This window comes from Callithrix jacchus, chromosome 2, assembly GCF_049354715.1.
Source record: "Callithrix jacchus isolate 240 chromosome 2, calJac240_pri, whole genome shotgun sequence".
Classification (NCBI taxonomy): domain Eukaryota; kingdom Metazoa; phylum Chordata; class Mammalia; order Primates; family Cebidae; genus Callithrix; species Callithrix jacchus.
Genome location: NC_133503.1, coordinates 37,768,668 through 37,789,979, shown reverse-complemented (window position 1 = coordinate 37,789,979; position 21,312 = coordinate 37,768,668). Strand labels below are relative to the sequence as shown.

Below are 21,312 nucleotides of genomic sequence, written 5' to 3'. Positions count from 1 at the left end.
TAGCCGGGTATGGTGGCAGGTGCCTGTAATCCCAGCTACTTAGGAGGCTGAGGCAGGAGAATCACTTGAACCCGGAAGGCGGAGGTTGCAGTGAGCCAAGATCATGTCCCTGCACTCCAGCCTGGGCAACAGAGTGAGAACCAATCTCAAAAAAACAAACAAACAAAAACATGGACTCTGGAACCAAACTGCCCATGTCAGAACTCAGTTCCACAACTTACTAGAGTGACCAAATTATTCATTCTCATTCTCATAGAGACTGGGTAAAAAGGGGCTAAAAGGAATTCTATGAGGGTCACATGAAATAACATAAACAAAATGGTACCACAAAATAGTGAACACAATATATATTCGCTCCAATGTTCTCAAAACCTAATCTTATTTGGGTTTAAAAAAAAAAAAAGGCCTCAGTGGAGACTTTTGGAAACTTGGTGAGTGTCCTTACTCACCGTACCCTTCCCTGCTTCCATTTTACAACTCTCCTTCTTCAAGCTCCCTCAGTCCTCCTAATCTTTTCAGGGCCCTACTCCTGGGGTGATGGCACATGGCTCTAGTGCAGCTGCCCAGAACCTGGTATCAGAGTATGAAGACTTTGATCTCAGGTGAAGCCATTCTCGTTTTTTATCTTTTTCTATCTTCTGTGCTTAGAGTTAGGCGCCCTAAGTACTAAGTGTTTCAGGAGGCTGGAATCTCATACAATGGAGGAAACTGTATGAGATTCCAGCCTCCTGAAATCTTATAAAATTTCCTTCATTGTATGCTTCTTTCTCCAAATCATTTGGAGAAATGATTTGGAGAAAGAAGCATAAGAAGCTAAAGATGCAGGAGTTGCCTACACTGGCTCTCATTTCGTGGTCATGCATTTGAACAGGCCCTGAGTGAAGGCTGAGGGCTGGTGTTCTGAGTGTTACCTGCTCGCAGACAAAGGGAAGTATAAGCCAGGCCCTGCCGGCTTCTCAGGACTGCGTGAGAAACAGAAGACATAATAAAAGCGCAATTTCCTATAAACTTAAATGCTTGAGCGCTGTTAGCAGTTTCCCTGCCCCGGCGGCTCCTTTAAGAGGCGGTGCGTTGCCAGGGTGCTCTGTGGCGTCGCATTCTCATTGGTGGGCGACGGCGAGGAGCACCTCCGAGGTAGCCATTTCCAACGAGCTGGCGGGGGCGAAAGATGGCGACGCCCCTCGGGTGGTCGAAGGCGGGGTCAGGATCTGTGTGTCTTGCCTTCGATCAACTGCGGGACGTGATTGAGTCTCAAGAGGAGTTGATCCACCAGCTGAGGAACGTGGTATGCAGCCAGAGGAGCTCGGGGAGATGGCGGGCTAGGGCCTGTTCCGATGCGGGGGCGTGGCTAGAATGCATGGCCCATGGCGTCATCAGGAGGAGGCCGGGCTCAGGGGCGGACCTTCCTGAACCAGGGAATTTTAACTAAAATCAAGCCAAATTCTCCATTCTGTTTGCCTGGTTGCTGCAAAAGCTGGTAGAGAGTCCCTGAGCCTCAGTTTCCTCATTTTCAGTGGAGACGACTTCACTGAGTTCCCATGGCCCTCGTGTGCAGGCAGAAAAACTGTGTCATCCCTTATGTTACGGACACCCTGCCCCAGAGTCAAAGGCAGTGCCATGCTGAATGCAATAAGCGCAGTTTTGGCCCTTGCCAACGCTAACTTAGGGGCCTCCAAGAACTTTACGTCCCTTAGCTTTTGCTTTCTCAATCAAACCCCAGCTAATGGGTGCAAAGCATTGCAGTCACAGATTACTTGGGTAGGCGTGATAGAATCCTAACCAGCTGGAGTTCATGGTTTTTCTGTCTTGATAAGAAAGTTGGGATGTGTCTCCATCTCAGAAATAAAACTGGCTTCACATCTATTTCTCACTCTAAGTTGTTCTTAGACAGTTTATTCCCTTCTGGGAAGCTGAATGTGGGGGAAAGGGGAGAGAGGTCCTATTTGCCACCCTAATGCTGATATTCAACAAAAGGTATGGAACTCTAGGCACTGAATTGCCTTTGATTCCCAGAAAGTACCCAAGTCTTTCTCTTGGCAGCTGACCTTGGCATGTGTGTCCTCACCATCCAGAGTGCTTTTCTCTCAATCTCTCTTCTGGCCTACTGTATATAGCAGTCAGATCTCAGGTCTAACGTCCCCTTCTCTGGAAGAGATTCTGACCCTTCCCCAGGCTGTGCCAGGGGCCTCCTCTGGGCCCAGATCCCCTTATGTCTACCCATCAAGGCACACGATATGTTAGAAGTGCTGGCTGTGGACTGCCTCCTTCATGAGACCGGCTGTTCCTTGAGGGCAGCACTTAGAGCTGAATCTCAGTTTATCTGTGGAACTGAATTCTCCTTTCTCAGGGCCTCAGTCTCATCCGAGGTACCATGAGCATCATCCTATTATCCATTTTTGGTCCTGGTCCCTAGAGGGCACCCCTTCTACCCCAGCTCCAAGCCCTCACTCAGCCAGGCTCTATTGCAGATGGTTCTCCAGGATGAAAATTTTGTCAGTAAAGAAGAGTTCCAGGCAGTAGAGAAGAAGCTGGTGGTAAGTAATGGCCTCTGCAGGCTCCTAATCTTCCCTCATTTCCCAGGACCCCTGTGGTTAGGAAGGCTCATTAAGTATTGGCCTCTGATGGGTTCAGTGGCTTGCTCCTGTAATCCTAGCACTTCGGGAGGCCAAGGTGGTAAATCACTTGAGGTCTGGAGTTCTAGACCAGCCTGGCCAACATGGTGAAACCCTGTCTCTACTAAAAAAAAAAAAAAAAAATTAGTCAAGCATGCATGGTGGCAGGTGCCTGTAATCCCAGCTACCTGGGAGGCTGAGGCAGGAGAATTTCTTGAACCCAGGAGGCGGAAGTTGCACTGAGCTGAGATCATACCACTGCACTCCAGGATAGGCAACACAGTGAGACTCTGTCTAAAAAAAATAAAAAAAGAAAGGTTGGCCTCTGAGAACCTCCTGCCCCAGTAGCAAGGCCAGAATCTCCCTGTGTTCTGGCTTCTATGTGTCCCTTTGAGAAAGGGGGCTGGTTAAGGGGGTCTAGGAGACCTAAGGCAGCCTAGGGTAATGAGGTGACTGCTATTGCTCCTGCAGGAAGAGAAAGCTGCCCATGCTAAGACCAAGGTCCTCCTGGCCAAGGAAGAGGAGAAATTACAGTTTGCCCTCGGAGAGGTAGAGGTGCTGTCCAAGCAGCTGGAGAAAGAGAAGCTGGCCTTTGAAAAAGCGTGAGTGGGCCTCAGAACAGGGGTGGGGTTTGGGGGATGCATCTGCTTGCCAACCTGCCCACCCTCCCATCTTATCTTCCCCACCAAGGCTCTCCAGTGTCAAGAGCAAAGTCCTACAGGAGTCCAGCAAGAAAGACCAGCTCATCACCAAGTGCAATGGTAGGCGAGAGGCCTGTGCTCCCCACCACACTTATATAAATGGGCTCTTTCCTAACCGCCCAGTGCCTGTGTCAAAGGCAGGGTTTCACTCTAACACCTGTCCCCAGCTGAGGATACAGGCAGGCCCAGGTGGGCCACACCTTCGAAAAGGCCTTAAGGGACCAGGCAGGCCACGGAAATGAAGGAAGCAGTCGGTGTACTATATTCTTCACCACCATAAAGAAATGGGCTTGCTCCCATTTTTCCTGAAACATACGACCTTCTTAGTCCACCTTTTGTTTTCCCACTTTGATGGGTTAAAAATAGTGCACTTTACTCCTAACTCTGATACAAGAGGAACACAGGGTAAGCACTGTCCTATTTGGGAGCTGACCCTTAGTCTCAGGCTCAGGACTCAACAGGGAAGGGTACACATGCTGATAGGGGGCCAGGATTACCAGATCTTTAAAATGGAAATAAGGTTGTTTTTATTTTTAATTATTTTATTTTATTTTATTTTGAGACAGACAGAGTCTCGTTCTGTTGCCCAGGCTGGAGTGCAGTGGTGCAATCTTGGCTCACTGCAACCTCCGCCTCCCAGATTCAAGTGATTCTCCTGCCTCAGCCTCCTGAGTAGCTGGGATTATAGAGGCATGCGCCACCATGCCAGTTAATTTTTGTATTTTTAATAGAGACCAGGTTTCGCCATGTTGGCCAGGCTGGTCTCAAACTCCTGACCTCGTGATCCACTTGCCTCGGGCTCCCAAAGTGCTGGGCTCACCATGCCTGACTATCTTTATTTTTTTAGGACTAGCTATCACTATGTTGCCCATGCTCAAGTTCCTGGGCTCAAGTGATCTACCCACCTCAGCTTCCCGAGTAGCTGGAACTGCAGGTATGAGCGACCAGGCCCAGGGAAACCAAGTTTTGTTTTGTTTTTTGTTTTTTTTTGTTTTTTTTTTTTTTTTGTCTTTGAGACAGAGTTTCACTCTGCCACCCAGGCTGGAGTGCGGTGGTGCGATGTTGGCTTACTGCAACCTCCACCTCCCGAGTAGCTGGGACTATAGGCGTGTGCCACCATGCCCGGCTAATTTTTGTATTTTTAGTAGCGACAGGGTTTCACCATGTTGACCAGGATGGTCTGGATCTCCTGACCTCGGGATCCATTCGCCTTGGCCTCCCAAAGTGCTGGGATTACAGGCATGAGCCACCACGCCCGGCCTGTTTCTTTTTTGTTTTTTTGAGACAGAGTCTTGCTCTGTTGCCTAGGCTGGAGTGCAGTGGCACACGGCTCACTGCAACCTCCATCTCCCCAGTTCAAATGATTCTCCTGCCTCAGCCTCCTGAGTAGCTGGGATTACAGGTGCACACCACCACACCCAGTTAATTTTTGTATTTTTAGTAGAGATGGGGTTTCACCATGTTGGCCAAGCTGGTCTTGAACTCCTGACCTCAGGTGATCCGTCTGCCTCAGCCTCCCAAAGTGCTGGAATGACAGGTATGAGCAACTGCGCAGCCAAAACCAAGTTTTAAGGGAAGTTTTTTTGACTTTTTAGTATTGGCAGCTGATTTTGAAATTTTAAAACTATTGTGTAGGCCAACTATTGTGTGGGCTCCCAGTTTTCAGCTCTGCTCTATACAGATGCCTACAGGCCACTCATTGGCTCAGTTGGTGCTGTAAGTTGTGGAGCACCTTTAGAATCAGCTACCCAGTGCCCCTACACCTCAGGAGCCTGTCTCACTTCCCAGAATGCTAAACTCCCCTTACACAGTTTAAGAAGAAGGTATGAATTCCAGATGCAACATCTGCTTCGTTCACTTTAGTAGATCTCCAGTAGGCCAGAGCCCAAGTGCAAGAGGTTCAAGGTCCTTCCTGGTGGGGCTCCCACCTGGAGCCTTGGATACCCTGCCTTCCACCAGTCCAGACTTCTCTCTCCCCTGGTGAGTGCTCTCACTGGAAAGATGCCAGCAAACATCTTGATCTGGCCAGGCAGGCTGACAGGTCTCATAGTAGTTTGGTCACCAGCTCTTGCCAGGGCAGGGTCCAACAGGCAGTCACTGCCCCCCATGCCCAAGGCCATTGGTACCCTCAGTCTTGCTCTCTCTGTGGGCATTCCCTTACTTCCCAAAAAAGAACCTGGGGTTCCTTCCTAGTGGGGCCAGAGACATCCTTCCTCTAGGCCATTTCACTCCAACAGAGATCAGTCAAGACCACAGGGCTTTGGATCTGCTTGTTGGAAGGTGTGTGTGTCATGGGGACAGGTCCTGGCTACCTCACCCAAAATATTCTAAACCTCTCCAGTGGGACACAAGCCCTCCTGAGCCAATCTGGTGATGTGGACCTCACCCTGGCCAGTGCCTTCCACTCCACTCCATCCCTACAAACTACCCTTGAGTGGTTTCAGTCTGGTTTTTACATAGTTCTTTACTTTCAAAGAGATTTTCTTTTCTTTTTTTTTGAGACGGAGTTTCGCTCTTGTTACCCAGGCTGGAGTGCAATGGCATGATCTCGGCTCACCACAACCTCCGCCTCCTGGGTTCAGGCAATTCTCCTGCCTCAGCCTCCTGAGTAGCTGGGATTACAGGCACGCACCACCATGCCCAGCTAATTTTTTGTATCTTCAGTAGAGACAGGGTTTCACCATGTTGACCAGGATGGTCTTGATATCCTGACCTCATGATCCACCCGCCTCGGCCTCCCAAAGTGCTGGGATTACAGGCTTGAGCCACCGCGCCCGGCCTTTTCAAAGAGATTTTCTAACCATTCTCTCATCATCGGGTACCACAGCCTTTTATTTTCAGAGTCACATTTATTTCTAATTCTTTTTCCCAAACGAACTTCACAAGTAATACCAAGTAGCTGGATGGCCTGGGCAGGAAGTTCAAGAGTCCTCACTCCATGGCCTGGTGAACTCATGTCTTCATTCTCTCCTTATACCTGTCTCTCTTTTCCATGCTGTGCCTTATCTTAAGTGCTTAGACATTTCTGTATTTTCAGAGTTTGTGTTCTAGTTAATCAATCCATGTCCAACCTATTTTTTTAAAGACGGGGTTTCACCATGTTGGTCAGGCTGGTCTTGAACTCCCGACCTCAGGTGATCCGCCCGCCTTGGCCTCCAAAGTGCTTGGATTACAGGCGTGAGCCACTACGCCTGGCCACCTATTTTTTTTTTTTTTTGAAACAGAGTCTCACTTTGTCACCCAGACTGAAGTACAGTGGCATAATCTCAGCTCACTACAACCTCTGGCTCCCAGGTTCAAGCAATTCTCCTGCCTTAGCCTCCAAGTAGCTGGGACTATAGGCATGTGCTACCACACCTGGCTAATTTTTGTACTTTTAGTAGAGACAGGGTTTTACCATAATGACCAGGCTGGTCTCAAACTCTGACCTCAGCTGATCCAACCACCTCAGCCTCCCAAAGTCCTGGGATTATCGGTGTGCGCCACCATGCCCTGCCCCTTGTCCAACCTTTAAAGACAGTAGGATTTTCTTTCTGTGGGAATCAGAATTTTCCTGGGCACCATGAGGAGCAGTTATAAATGAAGCACCCCCTGATCCATGCAGCCTCCTTGGATTTTGAGCCAACACAGAAAAATTATCTTTTATTTATTTAGAGACAGGGTCTTGCTCTGTCACCCAGGCTGGAGTGCAGGGGCACAGTCATAACTCACTGCAGCCCTAACTCCTGAGCTCAGGTGATCCTCTTGCCTCAGCAAGCAGCTAGGACTACAGGTACGTTCCACCACCATGCCCAGCTAATTTTTTTTTTTTTTAGTTTTGTAGAGGTGAGGTCTCACTATGTTGCCCAGACTGGTCTCTTATTCCTGGGCTCAAGCCATCATCCTGCCTCAGAGAGTCATCTTTGCATCAAATGTGCAATTTGGGGGTAGGCTTTGTGCCACCACTATCTCACTGGGTCCTCCCCACACCACCATGGGATAGGGCTGTCTGTCTCCCCATCTTTGAGATGATGAAACAGGTCTGAAAATCGAGGCAACTCCATCTTCTCCCATCACCCCTGAAGCCCTAGCACAGGGCTGGGCATCCAGCCAGCCTTCAGGAGGTTTGGTTGGACTGGGATGACTGAACTAAGTCATGCTTCTAAGTCCTAAAGCCCCAGGGACATCCCATTCATTCGGTCTGGAAATACACTTTCTGTACACCTACTATGTGCTCAGTACTGTTTTAGGCCTTAGGGATAAAGCTATGAATAAGACAAAGATCCCTGTCCTTGTGTACCTTACACCCCAGTAATGGAGAAGACAGATGAGTAAAATATATGGTATGTTAGGTAAAAGTGTTAAGAAAAATAAATCAGGAAGAGGGAGTAGGCAGTACTGGGAAATGTAATTTTTGATGAGGGAGAGTCTCTCCAAGGAGGCAACATCTGTAAAGACCTGCAGGAGTTGAGGGCAGGTGCCATTCATCCTCCTGCCTTTGGACAGGACTGCCCACCTCTCTCTAAGGACCTTCTCCTGCCCTCATGTGGGTCCTCTGGTCCAGAATAGGCTTGTGAAGTCATTGACAACAGTCCTCAAACACTGCACTCCCCCAAGACTGCACAATAAACTCATTCATACTAAGGTAGTAGCAGTTCTTCCTGGAGAACTCCTGGGTGGGGAGCCAAGCTCTGAAAAGCCCCATGAGGGAATGCCTTATCTCAGGAAGGAGCCCTTGGGATGGGAACCACCCCTCCTCCCTGCCTCTCTCCCCCACAGAGATTGAGTCTCACATTATAAAGCAAGAAGATATACTTAATGGCAAAGAGAATGAGATTAAAGAGTTACAGCAAGTTATCAGCCAGCAGAAGCAGATTTTCAGGTGAGGGGTCTGGGCCCGGCCGGGGATGTTGATGACACTGAGGAGCCAGATCTCTGTCCCCTACCTACCCTGGGCTGTCCACAGCCCACCACCAGCTGGCTCCATTGCAGGAATCATATGTCTGACTTCCGGATCCAGAAGCAGCAGGAGAGCTACATGGCCCAGGTGCTGGACCAGAAGCATAAGAAAGCCTCAGGAACACGTCAGGCCCGCAGCCACCAGCATCCCAGGGAAAAATAAAATGGCCACTGCCTTCCTGGTCTCTGGCTGTAATCCCCAGCCTCTGCCTTCTCTGCTCTTGGAGTCCCCAGCCTCTAGCCCCTGCTATTTCCCTCCCTCTTGGGCAGTAGTAGGGGTCCACAGAGTAGGGGCTTATAGCCTAGGGGAGGAGCTGGGTCTTTGTTGTCTGGTAGGCACCACCCCTTCTTTGGGTATTTAATCCCTTCCTATATAAACAGCCCTTATTACCCAGTAACATCACACCCCACTCTCAGTGTCCTGGTAAATTTAACTCTTTCAACTTGACTACAGGGCAAGAAGCCCTGACCAGAAACTTCAAAGACGGGGGGTTCCAGAACTACAAGGAATTTGGGAAGTCAGTTTCCATTACATAACAATAATGTTATACCTGCAAATCGAATTTGTACCTGCTGATACCTCCCCCCAACACATGGGAGCTTCACCAATGGGAGGAAGGGAAAAGACTGCTGTGTCTGGTTTTCAGGTGGAGAAACAATCTGGGAAGGGAGCTGGACTTGCTCAAGTTGCATAGGCAGGGCTGGATGGGATGGGCTGGCTACATTCTTTCAGAAGCTGTCACTCAGTGTCCCCTAGGTGATCATGGGGACACACGCAGGCAGGGGACCCACTTCAGGGGTCCGTTTAGCCCAGTGTAGCCTGTCCTGGGTCAGTTTAAGGCTGAGTGCACAGGAGGGGCCGGTGCTCTTGCTCCAGAGCCAGCTGGGGCCTGAGTCATAGCAGGACCTTGAAGCCAGAAGTTTCAGGGCAAGTGGTGCCCACTGTTGTAAGACAATGACAGGTGGTAGCTGCCTCCCCACCAGCTCCTGTCTCCCGGGCAGGTTCTAAGGCTATGGAGGCTGAAATGAGGACCTTGTGAGTATCTTGGGGGTCACAGGGCTGTTCTGACCTCCAGGTGCTTTGGATCTGGGACCACAAGCTACTTCGAAGCTTCCCATGGGGCCCAACTTTGGTATCAAGGGCCTGTTTTAGTAGCTGAGGCAGACTGAAAGCTAGAGCTGTCCACTCCAGCCCCTTCCAATATGTCCCACTGAGGGCAATGGGTCCAGCCAGGGGTAGCACCTTCCTGGGGCCCTGAGGCACCAGGGAGGCCTCTAGCAGTGCTGCTTACTCTGCTGAAGGTTGGGGATTGGGGAGAGTGTAACTGGGGTCAAGGAAGGTGGTGGGTGCACCCTTAGGAGCTCTAGCTGAGGCCAGCAATGGTGATGGGGGTCCCCTGCAGTGAAGTTAAGACACCCAGGGCTGAGGGGAAGATGAAATTGCTTGCACTACCTGAGTCGCCCAGCCTGAAGGCCTGGTTCCCCGGCTCACAGCCTGAACCGCACACAGCAGTGCCTGACTTCAGGTGGATCACTGCTGGGCCTCAGTTTCCTCACCTGTGATGGGTGGAGTTGGGCCTAACTCCTGGCTCCAAGGCTTCAGAAGGTGGGCCTGCCGTTCCCTCACCTGCTTGTCAGCCAAAGCTTGGAGCCCACACCGGGTGCTCTGGCTTGTGCCTGAGAAGGGGGTTGGTTGGACATGGAGGCTGGAGAGGGAAGGGTGCAGGGCCCAGGTCTCTCCTGCTGCCGGCGCCGCTGGCTCAGGAGTGGACGCGGCCGCTTTAAGGCGCGGTGACCCCACGGCATCCTCGGGCGGGGCGGGGACAGTGCCGGCGCCACCAGAGGAGGCGAATGCGAGGGAGGTAGTGCGCGGCGTCCGGCCACACCATGCTGACCGCGCTCGCCCCGCCAGCCCTGCCTAGGATCCCGAGACAGCTGCCCGCGGCCCCCGCACGGCGCCAGGACTCCTCCGGTTCGTCAGGCTCCTACCACACGGCTCCGGAGAACCCGGAGCCCCCGGACGTTGGGCCGGACGCGGAAGGCCCAGCGAATTGGCCCTGGGTGGCCCTTGGGCGGGGGGCGGGCGCGCAGCCTCGCCTGTCCATCAGCGCCCAGAATAGCTGCCAGCGCCACAGACCCGGCTCGGGTTTCCCTCGAGGCCCGGGCTCCGGCCCACGGCCACCCCAGCCCCAGCTGCGGACGCTGCCGTCGGGGGAGATGGAAGTCATCTTCGGCGTCGGACCCCTGTTCGGCTGCTCCGGCGCAGAGGATAGCAAGGCGCAACAACAACTCACGGAGCCGGCCTTCAGCAGCCCCTTGCCGCCGGGGCCAGCGTCTCCCGCCCCGGTCCCTCGCCAGTCCCAAGCCCCCGACGGTAGCTCCCGCTGGGCCACCTACCTAGAGCTGCGGCCCCGCGGGCCAAGTCCTGCCGCCCCAGCGCAGTTCGAGTGTGTGGAGGTGGCTCTGGAGGAGAGCGTCGCGCCAGCCAGGACCCGGACGGTGCCCAAGCGTCAGATCGAGCTGCGCCCGCGGCCCCAGAGTCCCCCACGGGCGGCCGGCGCGCCGCGCCCCCGGCTGCTTCTGCGCACCGGCTCCCTGGACGAGTCGCTGGGCCGCCTGCAGGCCGCCGCGGGCTTCGTGCAGACAGCGTTGGCCAGAAAACTGAGCCCAGAGGCCCCGGCCCTGAGCAGCAACACCTTCGGGCCCACGAGGCCGTCGGATCCTGCGACCCGGGAAACGGCTCGCAGCACCCGCGTGGTCCTGGAAAAGGCTAAGTCTCGGCCACTTCGCGTACAAGATAATTTGGCCTCCGCCAAAGCCCCGAGGCCGTGGCCCAGCCTCCGCGAGCGCGCAATTCGGCGCGACAAGCCTGCTCCCGGGACCGAGCCGCTGGGTCCTGTTAGCTCCAGCATCTTCCTTCAGTCAGAGGAGAAGATCCAGGAGGCACGGAAGACTCGGGTCCCGAGAGAAAGGCCGGATCGAACTGTCCAGAAGGCATGGAGTCCGCCTGTTGAGTGTAGGGTCCCCTCGGAGGTTCCGAGTAGGGCTGTGAGGCCAAGGAGTCCGTCCCCGCCATGGCAGGCTCCAAATGGGGTTGTACGGGGTCCTCACTGCCCGTCCCCCCAGAACCTGTCCCCGTGGGATCGGACTACTCGGAGGATGAGTAGCCCGTCGTTCCCTGAAGCTTCCACCACGTGGGAAAATCAGAATTCCGCCGACGAGGAAACTGTCAGCAGAAGCCCTTCCCCTCCGACCCTTTCCCAGCGGAATCAGTGTGTTGCAGGAGAAAGGGGTCCACCCCTCGAAGCCCCTTCCCGGTGGGAGATTCCACATTCGGCAGTCGGGGATGCGGTGGAGCCACGTAGCAGCCCGTCCCCGCTGGCCTTCTTGCCGTGGGAGGCGCCAGATCCTCCTGTTGGAACTTGGAGCCGGTCACCCCAAGAGACGTGGGATCCGATGGGGCCGGGCTCATCGATAGTATTTACTCAGGAAGCTCAGAATGGGTTAACTCAGGAGGAGTTGGCACCATCTACACCGTCAGCACCCGGGACTCCAGAACCAACAGAGGTGCAGAGTCCATCCACGCGGGAGATTCCGGATCTTGCCTTTGGAAGCAGACAGCCTTCCCCAGAGGTGGCAGCACCTGAGCCGCCCGGCAGTCACCTTGTGGGCACCCTGGACTCCGATAAGTGCCCAGAAGTCTTGGGTCCTGGGGAAGCGGCCTCGGGACGCCCGCGCGTGGCCATTCCGCGGCCTCGAGACGTGCGAAAATTGGTGAAGACCACGTACGCGCCAAGCTTCCCTGCGGGAACCCTAGGCTTGGGGCTGCCTGCGCCTCCTGCCGACACCTGCGGGGAGGAGGGCGGTGAAGCCAAGACGCAAGAGCTGCCGGCGCTGGGGCCCCCCGCCCCGGCTCACTACACTTCGGTTTTCATCAAGGACTTTCTACCGGTCGTGCCGCACCCCTACGAGCCTCCAGAGCCGTCCTTCGACACGGTCCCCCGCGACGCCTCACAGCCCAACGGGGTCCTGCGGCGGAGGGCAGAGAACAGCACCGCGAAGCCCTTCAAGCGCACAGAGATCCGCCTGCCTGGGTCCCTGGCCTTGGGTCGCCGGCCCGAGGTAACCCCTGGAGTGCGAGCGCGCGGCCCAGGCGGCGAAAACCGGGATGCAGAGGCCCAGCACCTTGTTCCCGACGGCGAGGGTCGGACGAGCCCCCTAGGCGGCGACCGCCGCTCATCCCGGCGCTCCCCCATAGGGCCAGCAGGGGCCCCATCGCCCCGCCCCAGCTCCCCTCAGGTGCACCCCAGCCCGAGCCCTGGGATAGTACCCAAACCGAAGACACCACCTACGGCCCCCGAGCCAGCGGCTCCAGTCCAGGCGCCACTCCCGCGGGAGCCCCTGGCGTCGGCTGCCAGGATGGCCCCCGCCCAGCCCCGCGCTGCCTCGGCGCCTCCTACGGACGGGTCCCCGCAAAGCCCCTCCCAGGGAGCGCGCAGGGCGCCCGGGGCCCCGCCCCCAGGGAAGATCTTGGTGGACCCAGAGAGCGGCCGCTACTACTTTGTGGAGGCACCGCGGCAGCCTCGGCTAAGGGTGCTCTTCGACCCCGAGAGTGGGCAGTACGTGGAGGTGCTGCTGCCGCCTTCATCCCCCGGGCTGCCCCACCGCGTCTACACCCCTCTGGCCCTGGGGCTCGGCGGCCTCTACCCGCCTGCCTATAGGCCTATCCCCAGCCTCTCCCTGCCACCGTCCCCGGGCCCGCAGGCCCTCGGCAGCCCCCAACTACCGTGGGCCTCTGAGGCAGGGCCCCTGGACGGGACCTACTACCTGCCGGTGAGCGGGACCCCCAGCCCCGCACCTCCTCTGCTCCTCTGTGCGCCGCCCTCCAGCTCGGGTCCTACTCAGTCTGGGAAGGGCTCCTTGTTCCCGCTGTGAGGCCCCAGCCCGATACCCATGGAGTTGGAACCCTTGGATGGCCTGGGAGGTTCTGGAATTCAAGCCCCTACCCTCCTCTCCTTCCGTCACCTCCGTCTTTAACCCATCCCAGCCGGTCGTCGGACGGGAAGTGATCTTTAGAGAATGAATCCGAGCCCCGAGGCTAGTGGAGCTGGAGCTCACCGAGGAAGTGGTTGCCTACTTCCTTCCCCAACAAAATTATGTATCCCTTTCCCAGGCATTCGCAGGGTGTGGTGTGGTTTGGTGTGTGAGTGTGTATATGTGTATGTGCAGGCAAGCAAATAGGGAAAGTGAGGCATCCCTGGTGCTTGTCCCCAGGAACCAATCAGAGGAGGTGCTGGGGCTGCCCCGGGGCAGCAGGAACGGGAGCAGCAGGAGACAGGGAAGGGAACTGTCTGGCCTCCCTGATGGCGGGCCCAGCTGAGGTGGGGCTGGTGAGGCAGTGGTAAGGACTCTGGCTGTCAAATCTGCTCTTAGGAAGAGGAGCTGAGCTTTGGCCCTGGAGGCTACCGGGGCGAAAGTGGCCAGTGCAGCCCGTGGGCCAGGCTGGCTCTGAGAAAGGGAGCTAAGGCAGGGGCAGTAGGTGGAGGTGAAGCAAGGAAGTAATACAGGGAGGGCCTGGGCGAGGGGTGAGCCTGGAACTTGGGGTGGGAAGATGGGGAGCCCGGGCCTCAGAGCTGAGCAGATTTGGTTTTGGGCTAGGACGGGGCTTCAGCCCCCCACCTCCACATCGGAAGTAGGTGAAATGGTCATCGGAAGGTCTGAGAAGATGGAGGGTGGTTGGGCTCTTGTCCCACAGGAGCCTCTTGACCCTTTGTGTGGCTGGAAGGTGGGTTAGGGCTAGCAGTAGAAGTGATACCCCTGGTGGAGTAGCCAGAGGGACCTGAAGCTCTTGGCAGTTTCCCTCCCCCAGTAACAGATGTGGCAACAATGCCCAGAGAGGGGGCTGGCCCTACAGACCAGTCACAGCAAGGGACAGGGCCCAGAGCCTGCCCTTCCGTTGCCCTGAATTCCAGGAGCCTCTGAAGGAGATGAAGGGGTCTGCATGAGGTGGGAGGTGGTCTGCGTGGGGGTTTGTGTGTAGCTGTGAACCGGAAATGGCTGGCCCTTGCCAGCCTGGTGTGTGATGTGATGAGTTTGGGAAGGACAGTTTCCATTAGAAGCAGTGGCAGGGATGGGGATGGATGCCTTTGTTGTTGCAGGCCTGTTGAAGGGCCCATGTCCCTCGCAGTCCCTGCCTTCTGCCCTGGACTGGAAGTTGACTAGGAGAACTATGAATCAGAACAACCTGGCCATTTCCTGGCTGAGATACCAGCTCTGATGGCATGGAGGGTCTGGGGGCCACCCCAGGTGTCTTACCTTACTTCGGTGTGTAATAAATCACTGACCATGGAGCCGTGATGGCTGAAATCACTGGTGTGAGATGCCTGATTTCCTGCCATGGCCTCTCAACACCCTCCACAGTGCCCTTCCATGCCTGGGTGCCTGGGTGAAGGGGACCTCAGGGCTAGGGAAGGAGGCCATGTGTGTCTTTGAAACATTGTAGCATCCCTGTCTCCCTGAATTTGCCTCCCAGAAGGCTCGCAGCCACACCTCATTCCTTCTGGTGGTTGAGTGGCCGGGGGCTCTGGGGTCAATTAGGCTTGGGTTTCTCAGCAGGGCCCCTCTAGCTATGTGGCCTTGGATTTGTCTCCACTCTCTGAGCCTTTGTGTCAGAAGGGGCAGTATAAACATGACAGTCTCATTTCTCAGAAACAAAAAAAGATGACAGCAGCCAACCACCTCTTCCCACAAGGCACTCAGCACAGTGCCTGCCACTCAGCCAGATCACAGGATGTGGGAGGTATCAGCCCCCATGTGTTCCTGCCCAGGCCCAACCCCTCTTCTTGCCTCATTGCTTCCTATCTGTGAAATGGAGCTTAGATGGCTGGAGCCAGGGTCCAGCTAGAGGACATGTCTACGTGGCATCTCCAGGGCCCTAGAGGAGGGAATGGGAAGGAAGGGGAGGGGTGAGGTGTCAGTTCCCCATTGGTCTAGGCCAGGTGTTCTGTGGCGGTCCCCACACCATACAAGCACACACACATCTGCATCTCAGCCACAGACTGTACTTGCTGAGCTGGCTCCTGGGGCCATGAGGCTGTCACTGTCACTGCTGCTGCTGCTGTTCAGAGCCTGGGCCATCCCAGGGGGACTCGGGGACAGGGTCCCACTCACAGCCACTGCCCCACAACTGGACGATGAGGAGAAGTACTCAACCCACATGCCCTCTCACCTGCGCTGCGATGCCTGCAGAGCTGTGGCTTACCAGGTGAGTCTTTCACCACTGTCACCCTGCCCTGCCATACTCCTCATGCCAGACACTTCCATCCACCTCACATTCCACCACCAGCCTTTGATCCCCAATCCCCACCACTGGGCATCAAGCCACAGACGCAGCCTTTCATTATATTCCATGCCTCAGTTTACCCATCTGCCCACCTAACGGAGCAAACAATCTGGGACACCTCCATAGTATCTTGAGACCCCAGGGAATCACTCACTTGCCCTTGGACTTCTCTCTTTCCAGGCCCATCCTTGGGTCTGGATTCCCTCCCCAGACCTGACGGGGCGGCTTTGACTATGTGTACATGGTGCTTGTGCACACATGTGAGTGCCTGCATGTGAATATTCATGTGTCTGGGTCCACACACACCTCTGCTGAGCATGCCTGCATGCCAGTGTCTCTGTGGGGTGGGGGGGCCTGGGAGTACAGGTGCTATTGAAGATTAGGCTCTAGTTTTTCTTTCCTTGTTCTTGTGGTTTAAAATGGCATGCGGCCAGGCAGGGTGGCTCACGCCTGTAATCCCAGCACTTTGGGAGGCCGAGGTGGGTGGATCACGAGGTCAGGAGTTCAAGACCAGCCTGACCAACATGGTGAAACTAAAAATACAAAATACAAAAATTAGCTGGGTGTGGTAGCACATGCCTGTAATCCCAGCTACTCAGGAGGCTGAGGTAGGAGAATTGCCTCAAGCTGGGAGGCAGAGGTTGTAGTGAGCCAAGATCGTGCCACTGCACTCCAGCCTTGGCAACAGAATTAAAAAAAAAAAAAGGCATGTGCCGGCTGGACGAGGTGGCTCATACCTGTAATCCCAGCACTTTGGGAAGCTGAGGTGGGTGGATCATCTGAGGTCAGGAGTTTGTGACCAGCCTAGCCAACATGATGAAACCCTGTCTCTACTAAAAAGTTAAAATAAATTAGCCGGGTGTGGTGGCACACATCTGTAGTCTCAGCTACTCAGGAGGCTGAGGGAGGAGAATCGCTTGAACCTGGAGGCAGAGGGTACAGTGAACCTAGATTGAACCACTGCACTCCAGCCTGGGTGATGGATGGTGTGAGACTCTGTCTCAAAATTAATTAATTAATTAAATTAAATGGCACGTGCCACTGGGCAGGTGTGGCCTGGAGGAGGGGCACCAGTGCCCAGGCCTCACCTATCACTTCAGCATTTCCTCCCCATCCCCCACCCCAATCCCAGGGAGCTTTGGGGGCGGGGGCAGGGTCGTGCAGCAGCCTTACAGGTGCTTCCTGCTCAAACGGCTCTCTTGCCACCTCATTCTCCCCAGAGACTCAGCTCCTATCCTCCCCACCTCCCCCTAACTGAGCAGCAGTCCTGAGGCCCTGGCTCCCACTCCCTCCTTGCTCCAGATGTGGCAAAATCTAGCAAAGGCAGAGACCAAACTTCATTCCCCAAACTCCGGGGGGCAGCAGGAACTGAGCGAGTCTGTCTACCTGGATGTCCTGGACCGGAGCTGCTCTCGGAACTGGCAGGAGTGAGTTGCCAATTCTGCCTCCACCTCCATCCTCCAAGGTCAGGGCTAGTGGGTGGAGATTCCCACTCACCCACTACACCACACATATACCTCACTAGGACTCTGGTTCAAGAGAGGGTCTGGCTGGGATGAAGTCTGGGCTCTGGAGCTGAGAGCAAGTGGGAGAGCAGATGGCCAGCACAGTGACCTTGGGCCAAGGGCTTTCCCTCTCTGAATTCTGCAAACGCCCAGCATGTCCAGCTTGGTGTGGAGATGAGTCTCTCTTTGCCAAAGCTGTATTCTTCTCCCCACTGCCACCAGCTACGGAGTTCGAGAAGTGGACCAAGTGAAACACCTCACAGGCCCAGGACTTAGCAAGGGGCGAGAGCCAAGCATCAGCGTGATGGTCACAGGGGGACCCTGGCCCACCAGGTGACGCCCGGGGTTTGGGGAATAGAATGAAGCTTCTGGAGCCTTGGTGTGGGCTGGGCAGCGTCTGAGCCTCCTGCTGGGTTCCCCTAGGCTCTCCAGGACCTGTTTTCACTACCTGGGGGAGTTTGGAGAAGACCAGATCTATGAAGCCCACCAACAAGGCCAAGGGGCTCTGGAGGCATTGCTGTGTCGGGGATCCCACAGGGCCTGCTCGGAGGAGGTGTCAAACACAAGAGAAGAACTCTAGTCCCAGACCGTGCCTTTTTCTGAAGGAAGGTGGGCTTGCTCCGAGGGTCTCCACTCCCCGTCTGCAAGCAGCCAGGAGAGCAGGAAGGCCTTGCTCTGTGCTGCCACCCTGTATCCCTCCTCCAGCTTCAGGGCACTGGGGCCTGGGTGGGAGCCAAGGCCTTCCCCTCTGGACTCAAATAAAACCCAGTGACCTCATTTCTTTTCTCTGCAAAAGGTGCTTGGAGGGCTGGGAGTACAGACATTGGTATTTCTGCTGATAACCCTTCTAAGAAAAAAAAAACACTCTCAAATTTTTTTTGACTCATTCTGTCACCCAGGCTCGACTGTGGTGGGGTGATCTCGGATTGCTGCAACCTCAGCCTCCCGGGTTCAAACGATTCTCCTGTCTCAGCCTCCCAAGTAGCTGGCATTACAGGTACCCACCATCATGCCCAGCTAACTTTTGTATTTTTGGTTGAGACGGGGTTTCATCATGTTGGCCAAGCTGGTCTTAAACTCCTGACCTCAGGTGATCCGCCTACCTTGGCCTCCCAAAGTGCTGGGATTCCAGGCATGAGCCACCAGGCCTGGCCTTCAAAATGCTTTTTCTTTTTCTTTTTTTTTTTTTGAGACCGAGTTTTTGCTCTTGTTACCCAGGCTGGAGTGCAATGGTGCGATCTCGGCTCACCGCAACCTCTGCCTCCTGGGTTCAGGCAATTCTCCTGCCTCAGCCTCCTGAGTAGCTGGGATTACAGGCATGCGCCACCATGCCCAGCTAATTTTTTGTATTTTTAGTAGAGATGGGGTTTCACCATGTTGACCAGGATGGTCTCGATCTCTTGACCTTGTGATCCACCCGCCTCAGCCTCCCAAAGTGCTGGGATTACAGGCTTGAGCCACCGCGCCCGGCCCAAAATGCTTTTTCTATTCTATCACACAACAACACAGAAGACAGCTGTGACCAAATGTGTGGGGCTTTTCCCCACACACACCAGGCAAGCAGTTTTGCAGCCGACACCAGCTGGGTGCCCTCCAAAATTCAATTCTGGCACTATTTACCTGGAGATAGCGTCAGAGCCACAGGCTGAGGGCTCAGCCCCCCATTCTGACCCCATTCAGATGCCAATTCCAAGTCCAGGCCTCTGGATCTTTTGGCCTATGGGCTTCAAGATGAGGTTCCCACAGCCCCCTCTTGGAGTTCAATTAATTTGCTAGAGTGGCTCATGGAGCTCAGAGAAATGTTTACCAGTTTCTTATAAAGGATGTTACAAAGGATACAGATGAAGAGATGCTCAGGCCAAGGTATGGGGAATGGGCTCGGAGCTTCCACGCCCTCAACTGATGCATCACCCTCCAGGAACCTCCACGTGTTCCATATCCAGAAGCTTTCTGAACCCTGTCCTTTTGAGTTTCTGTGGAGAATTCATTACATAGGCATGACTGATTAAGCCATTGGCCAATGGTGAACAATTTACCCTCCAGCCTGTCTGCCCTCCCTTGACGAGGGTGGGATGGGGGGCTGAAATCCTGCCTTGGTTTCTCTGGTAACCAGCCCCTGTCCTGAAGCTATCCTAGGGGCTGCCAGCCATCAGTCAATTATTAACACACAAAAATATGTCACTTCGGGGATTTTAAGATTTTAAAAATTATACTCCAGGAAATGAGGTCAAAGACCAAATATATATTTCACAATATTACATCCTTCCTGCAGCAGGCCAAATGTACATCCCTACAAATTCCAGAGGTAAGAGAGAGCCATCAATCGCGTGGTGATGTAGCTGGCCAGGGGTTCACCTTGCCCACAGCCTAGACAGAGCCGATTTCTCAAGATGGGGGCTTTGCAATAAAAAGTAATCCATGCAGAGCTGGCCGTACAGGAGACCAGAGTTTCATTACTCAAATCAGTCTCCCCGACCATTTGGGCAGCAGTTTTTAAAGACAACTTGGATGGCAGGGAAGCCAGTGAGCCAGGAGTGCTGATTGGTCAGGAATGAAATCACAAGGAGTCGGAGCTGTCTCCTTGTGCTGAGTCAGTTCCTAGGTGGGAGCCACAAGATCGATCTGGGCAGTGCCAGCTGATCTATCAAGTGCAGGGTCTGCAAAGTATCTCAAGCACTGATCTTAGGAGCAGTTTAGAGATGGTCAGAATCTTGTAGCCTCCAGCTGCATGACTCCTAAACCATCATTTCTAATGTTGTGGCTAATAGTCCTACAAAGGCCATCTAGTCCCCAGGCGAGAAGGAGATCTGCTTTGAGAAAGGGCTGTTATTGTCTTTTTTTTAAACTATAAAGGAAAAACTAAGTTTCTCCCAAGGTGAGTTCAGCCTTCACACAGGAATGAAGAAGGACAGGTTGGAGGTTAGAAGCAAGATGGAGCTGATTAAATTAGATCTCTTTCACTGCCTCAATCATAATTTTGCAAAGGCAGTTTCAGCGACATCCCAGGTCTTCAGAGCCATCATGAGAAAAGAAAACCAAGGAAAACTGCACACAGGCTGCCTTGTGGCACACCTACTCCAGCCACTCCACGCACGCAGGCCGCCTTGTGGCACACCTACTCCAGCCACTCCACGCACGCAGGCCGCCTTGTGGCACACCTACTCCAGCCACTCCATGCTGTCTGCACCTCCCAGAGCACACAGCTCACTGGGTCTACACTCAGTAGCTGTTCACTTTCCACACTCTGCCTTTGACCCCAGCTGGTATGGTTGGGCCCCAGGTTTTTGACCAGCCAGATTCAACATTTTGGTTCTCAGTGCTGCTTTCCCTGGAAATTCTGGCTGGGGCCTTTTCCTGGCCCTGCCCAGGTCTGGAACCACAGATCGGTGGTACCAGGACTTGCAGTTTCCTTTGTGAGCGTCTCTGATCTGCGCAAGCCCTCAGAGGAAAGACAGAACATTCTAACCCTATTTTTAGAAATACTTTTATAGGCTGGGCATGGTGGCTCACCCCTGTAATCCCAACACTTTGGGAGGCCGAGGCGGATGGATCATGAGGTCAGGAGTAGGAGACCAGCCTGGCCAACATGGTGAAATCCTGTCTCTACTAAAAATACAAAAATTAGCTGGGCGTGGTGGCGGGTGCCTATAATCCCAGGTACTCAGGAGGCCGAGGCAGGACAATAGCTTTAATCCGGGAAGCGGAGGTTGCAGTGAGCCAAGATCATGCCGCTGCACTCCAGCCTGGCAACACAGCGAGACTTTGTCTTAAAAAAAATACTTCTATTTTGCACATGAGCCATGTGTAAGACAATCTGATCCCCCTTTGACAGATGCAGAAACCAAAACTTAGACAACAGAAGAGGTTCGGGCCAAGTCTCAGGTTGAGTAGTAGCAGGCTGGGAGGGGATTCAGACTTAGGGGACAGGGGAGGTAGGCTGCGGGGAGAATGGAGGTGCCTGGGCAGGCCCTGGCCACTTTCCTGGGAGCTGCACTCAGCCCCTTCCATCCTTTACCTGTTCCAGGACCTGCCTGAAGCCCCATCTTCCCTGGCCTTCACTCAGGAGAGAACCCCTAGACACCAGGAGGAGAGTCAGGGCCCAAGAACCCTACTGAGCTGTAGTCGGACCGCGTGTGGAGCCAGGCCTCCATGACGGGGACCTGTGTTTCTGTGGGCTGATTAGAGGCTGCACCAGCTCTGGGTGTGTGGGCCCC

The 21,312-nt window shown here is 54.5% G+C and overlaps 3 protein-coding genes across 6 annotated transcripts; all 3 read left to right on the top strand.

Annotated features, from left to right (window-relative positions):
• The first annotated feature begins 1,108 nt into the window (after nucleotides 1–1,108).
• SPATA24 (spermatogenesis associated 24) lies at nucleotides 1,109–9,978 on the top strand. Of its 4 annotated transcripts, none has more exons than XM_035292151.3 (6): nucleotides 1,109–1,285; nucleotides 2,469–2,534; nucleotides 3,084–3,214; nucleotides 3,312–3,373; nucleotides 8,072–8,174; nucleotides 8,285–8,453. In XM_035292151.3, the coding sequence occupies exons 1-6, from the start codon at nucleotides 1,169–1,171 to the stop codon at nucleotides 8,412–8,414; spliced, it is 609 nt and encodes a 202-aa protein (XP_035148042.1). In that variant the 5' UTR covers nucleotides 1,109–1,168; the 3' UTR covers nucleotides 8,415–8,453. The 4 variants fall into 4 exon arrangements, with proteins under 4 accessions (XP_035148042.1, XP_002744265.1, XP_078216740.1 ...); XM_002744219.6 differs by having other exon boundaries at nucleotides 3,303–3,373; XM_078360614.1 differs by lacking the exon at nucleotides 8,072–8,174 and having other exon boundaries at nucleotides 8,285–9,978.
• A 137-nt stretch (nucleotides 9,979–10,115) lies between these two features.
• On the top strand, nucleotides 10,116–14,617 carry PROB1 (proline rich basic protein 1). The gene has a single exon (XM_054252532.2). It carries the CDS (start codon nucleotides 10,139–10,141, stop codon nucleotides 13,184–13,186), a length of 3,048 nt encoding a protein of 1,015 aa, XP_054108507.1. The 5' UTR covers nucleotides 10,116–10,138; the 3' UTR covers nucleotides 13,187–14,617.
• Nucleotides 14,618–15,281: 664 nt separating this feature from the next.
• MZB1 (marginal zone B and B1 cell specific protein) lies at nucleotides 15,282–17,875 on the top strand. The gene is made up of 4 exons (XM_002744218.7): nucleotides 15,282–15,515; nucleotides 16,896–17,020; nucleotides 17,321–17,431; nucleotides 17,522–17,875. The coding sequence occupies exons 1-4, from the start codon at nucleotides 15,339–15,341 to the stop codon at nucleotides 17,676–17,678; spliced, it is 570 nt and encodes a 189-aa protein (XP_002744264.3). The 5' UTR covers nucleotides 15,282–15,338; the 3' UTR covers nucleotides 17,679–17,875.
• Nucleotides 17,876–21,312: the final 3,437 nt, after the last annotated feature.

Coding starts and splice junctions, on each gene's coding strand:
- PROB1 (XM_054252532.2), top strand. CDS start 10,139: ATGCTGACCGCGCTCGCCCCGCCAGCCCTGCCTAGGATCCCGAGACAG.
- SPATA24 (XM_008985746.5), top strand. CDS start 1,169: ATGGCGACGCCCCTCGGGTGGTCGAAGGCGGGGTCAGGATCTGTGTGT. Junction 3,215..3,302: donor AAGCTGGCCTTTGAAAAAGC/GTGAGTGGGCCT, acceptor TTCCCCACCAAG/GCTCTCCAGTGTCAAGAGCA. Junction 3,374..8,284: donor GCTCATCACCAAGTGCAATG/GTAGGCGAGAGG, acceptor GCTCCATTGCAG/GAATCATATGTCTGACTTCC.
- MZB1 (XM_002744218.7), top strand. CDS start 15,339: ATGAGGCTGTCACTGTCACTGCTGCTGCTGCTGTTCAGAGCCTGGGCC. Junction 15,516..16,895: donor GCAGAGCTGTGGCTTACCAG/GTGAGTCTTTCA, acceptor TCCTTGCTCCAG/ATGTGGCAAAATCTAGCAAA. Junction 17,432..17,521: donor GGGGGACCCTGGCCCACCAG/GTGACGCCCGGG, acceptor GGGTTCCCCTAG/GCTCTCCAGGACCTGTTTTC.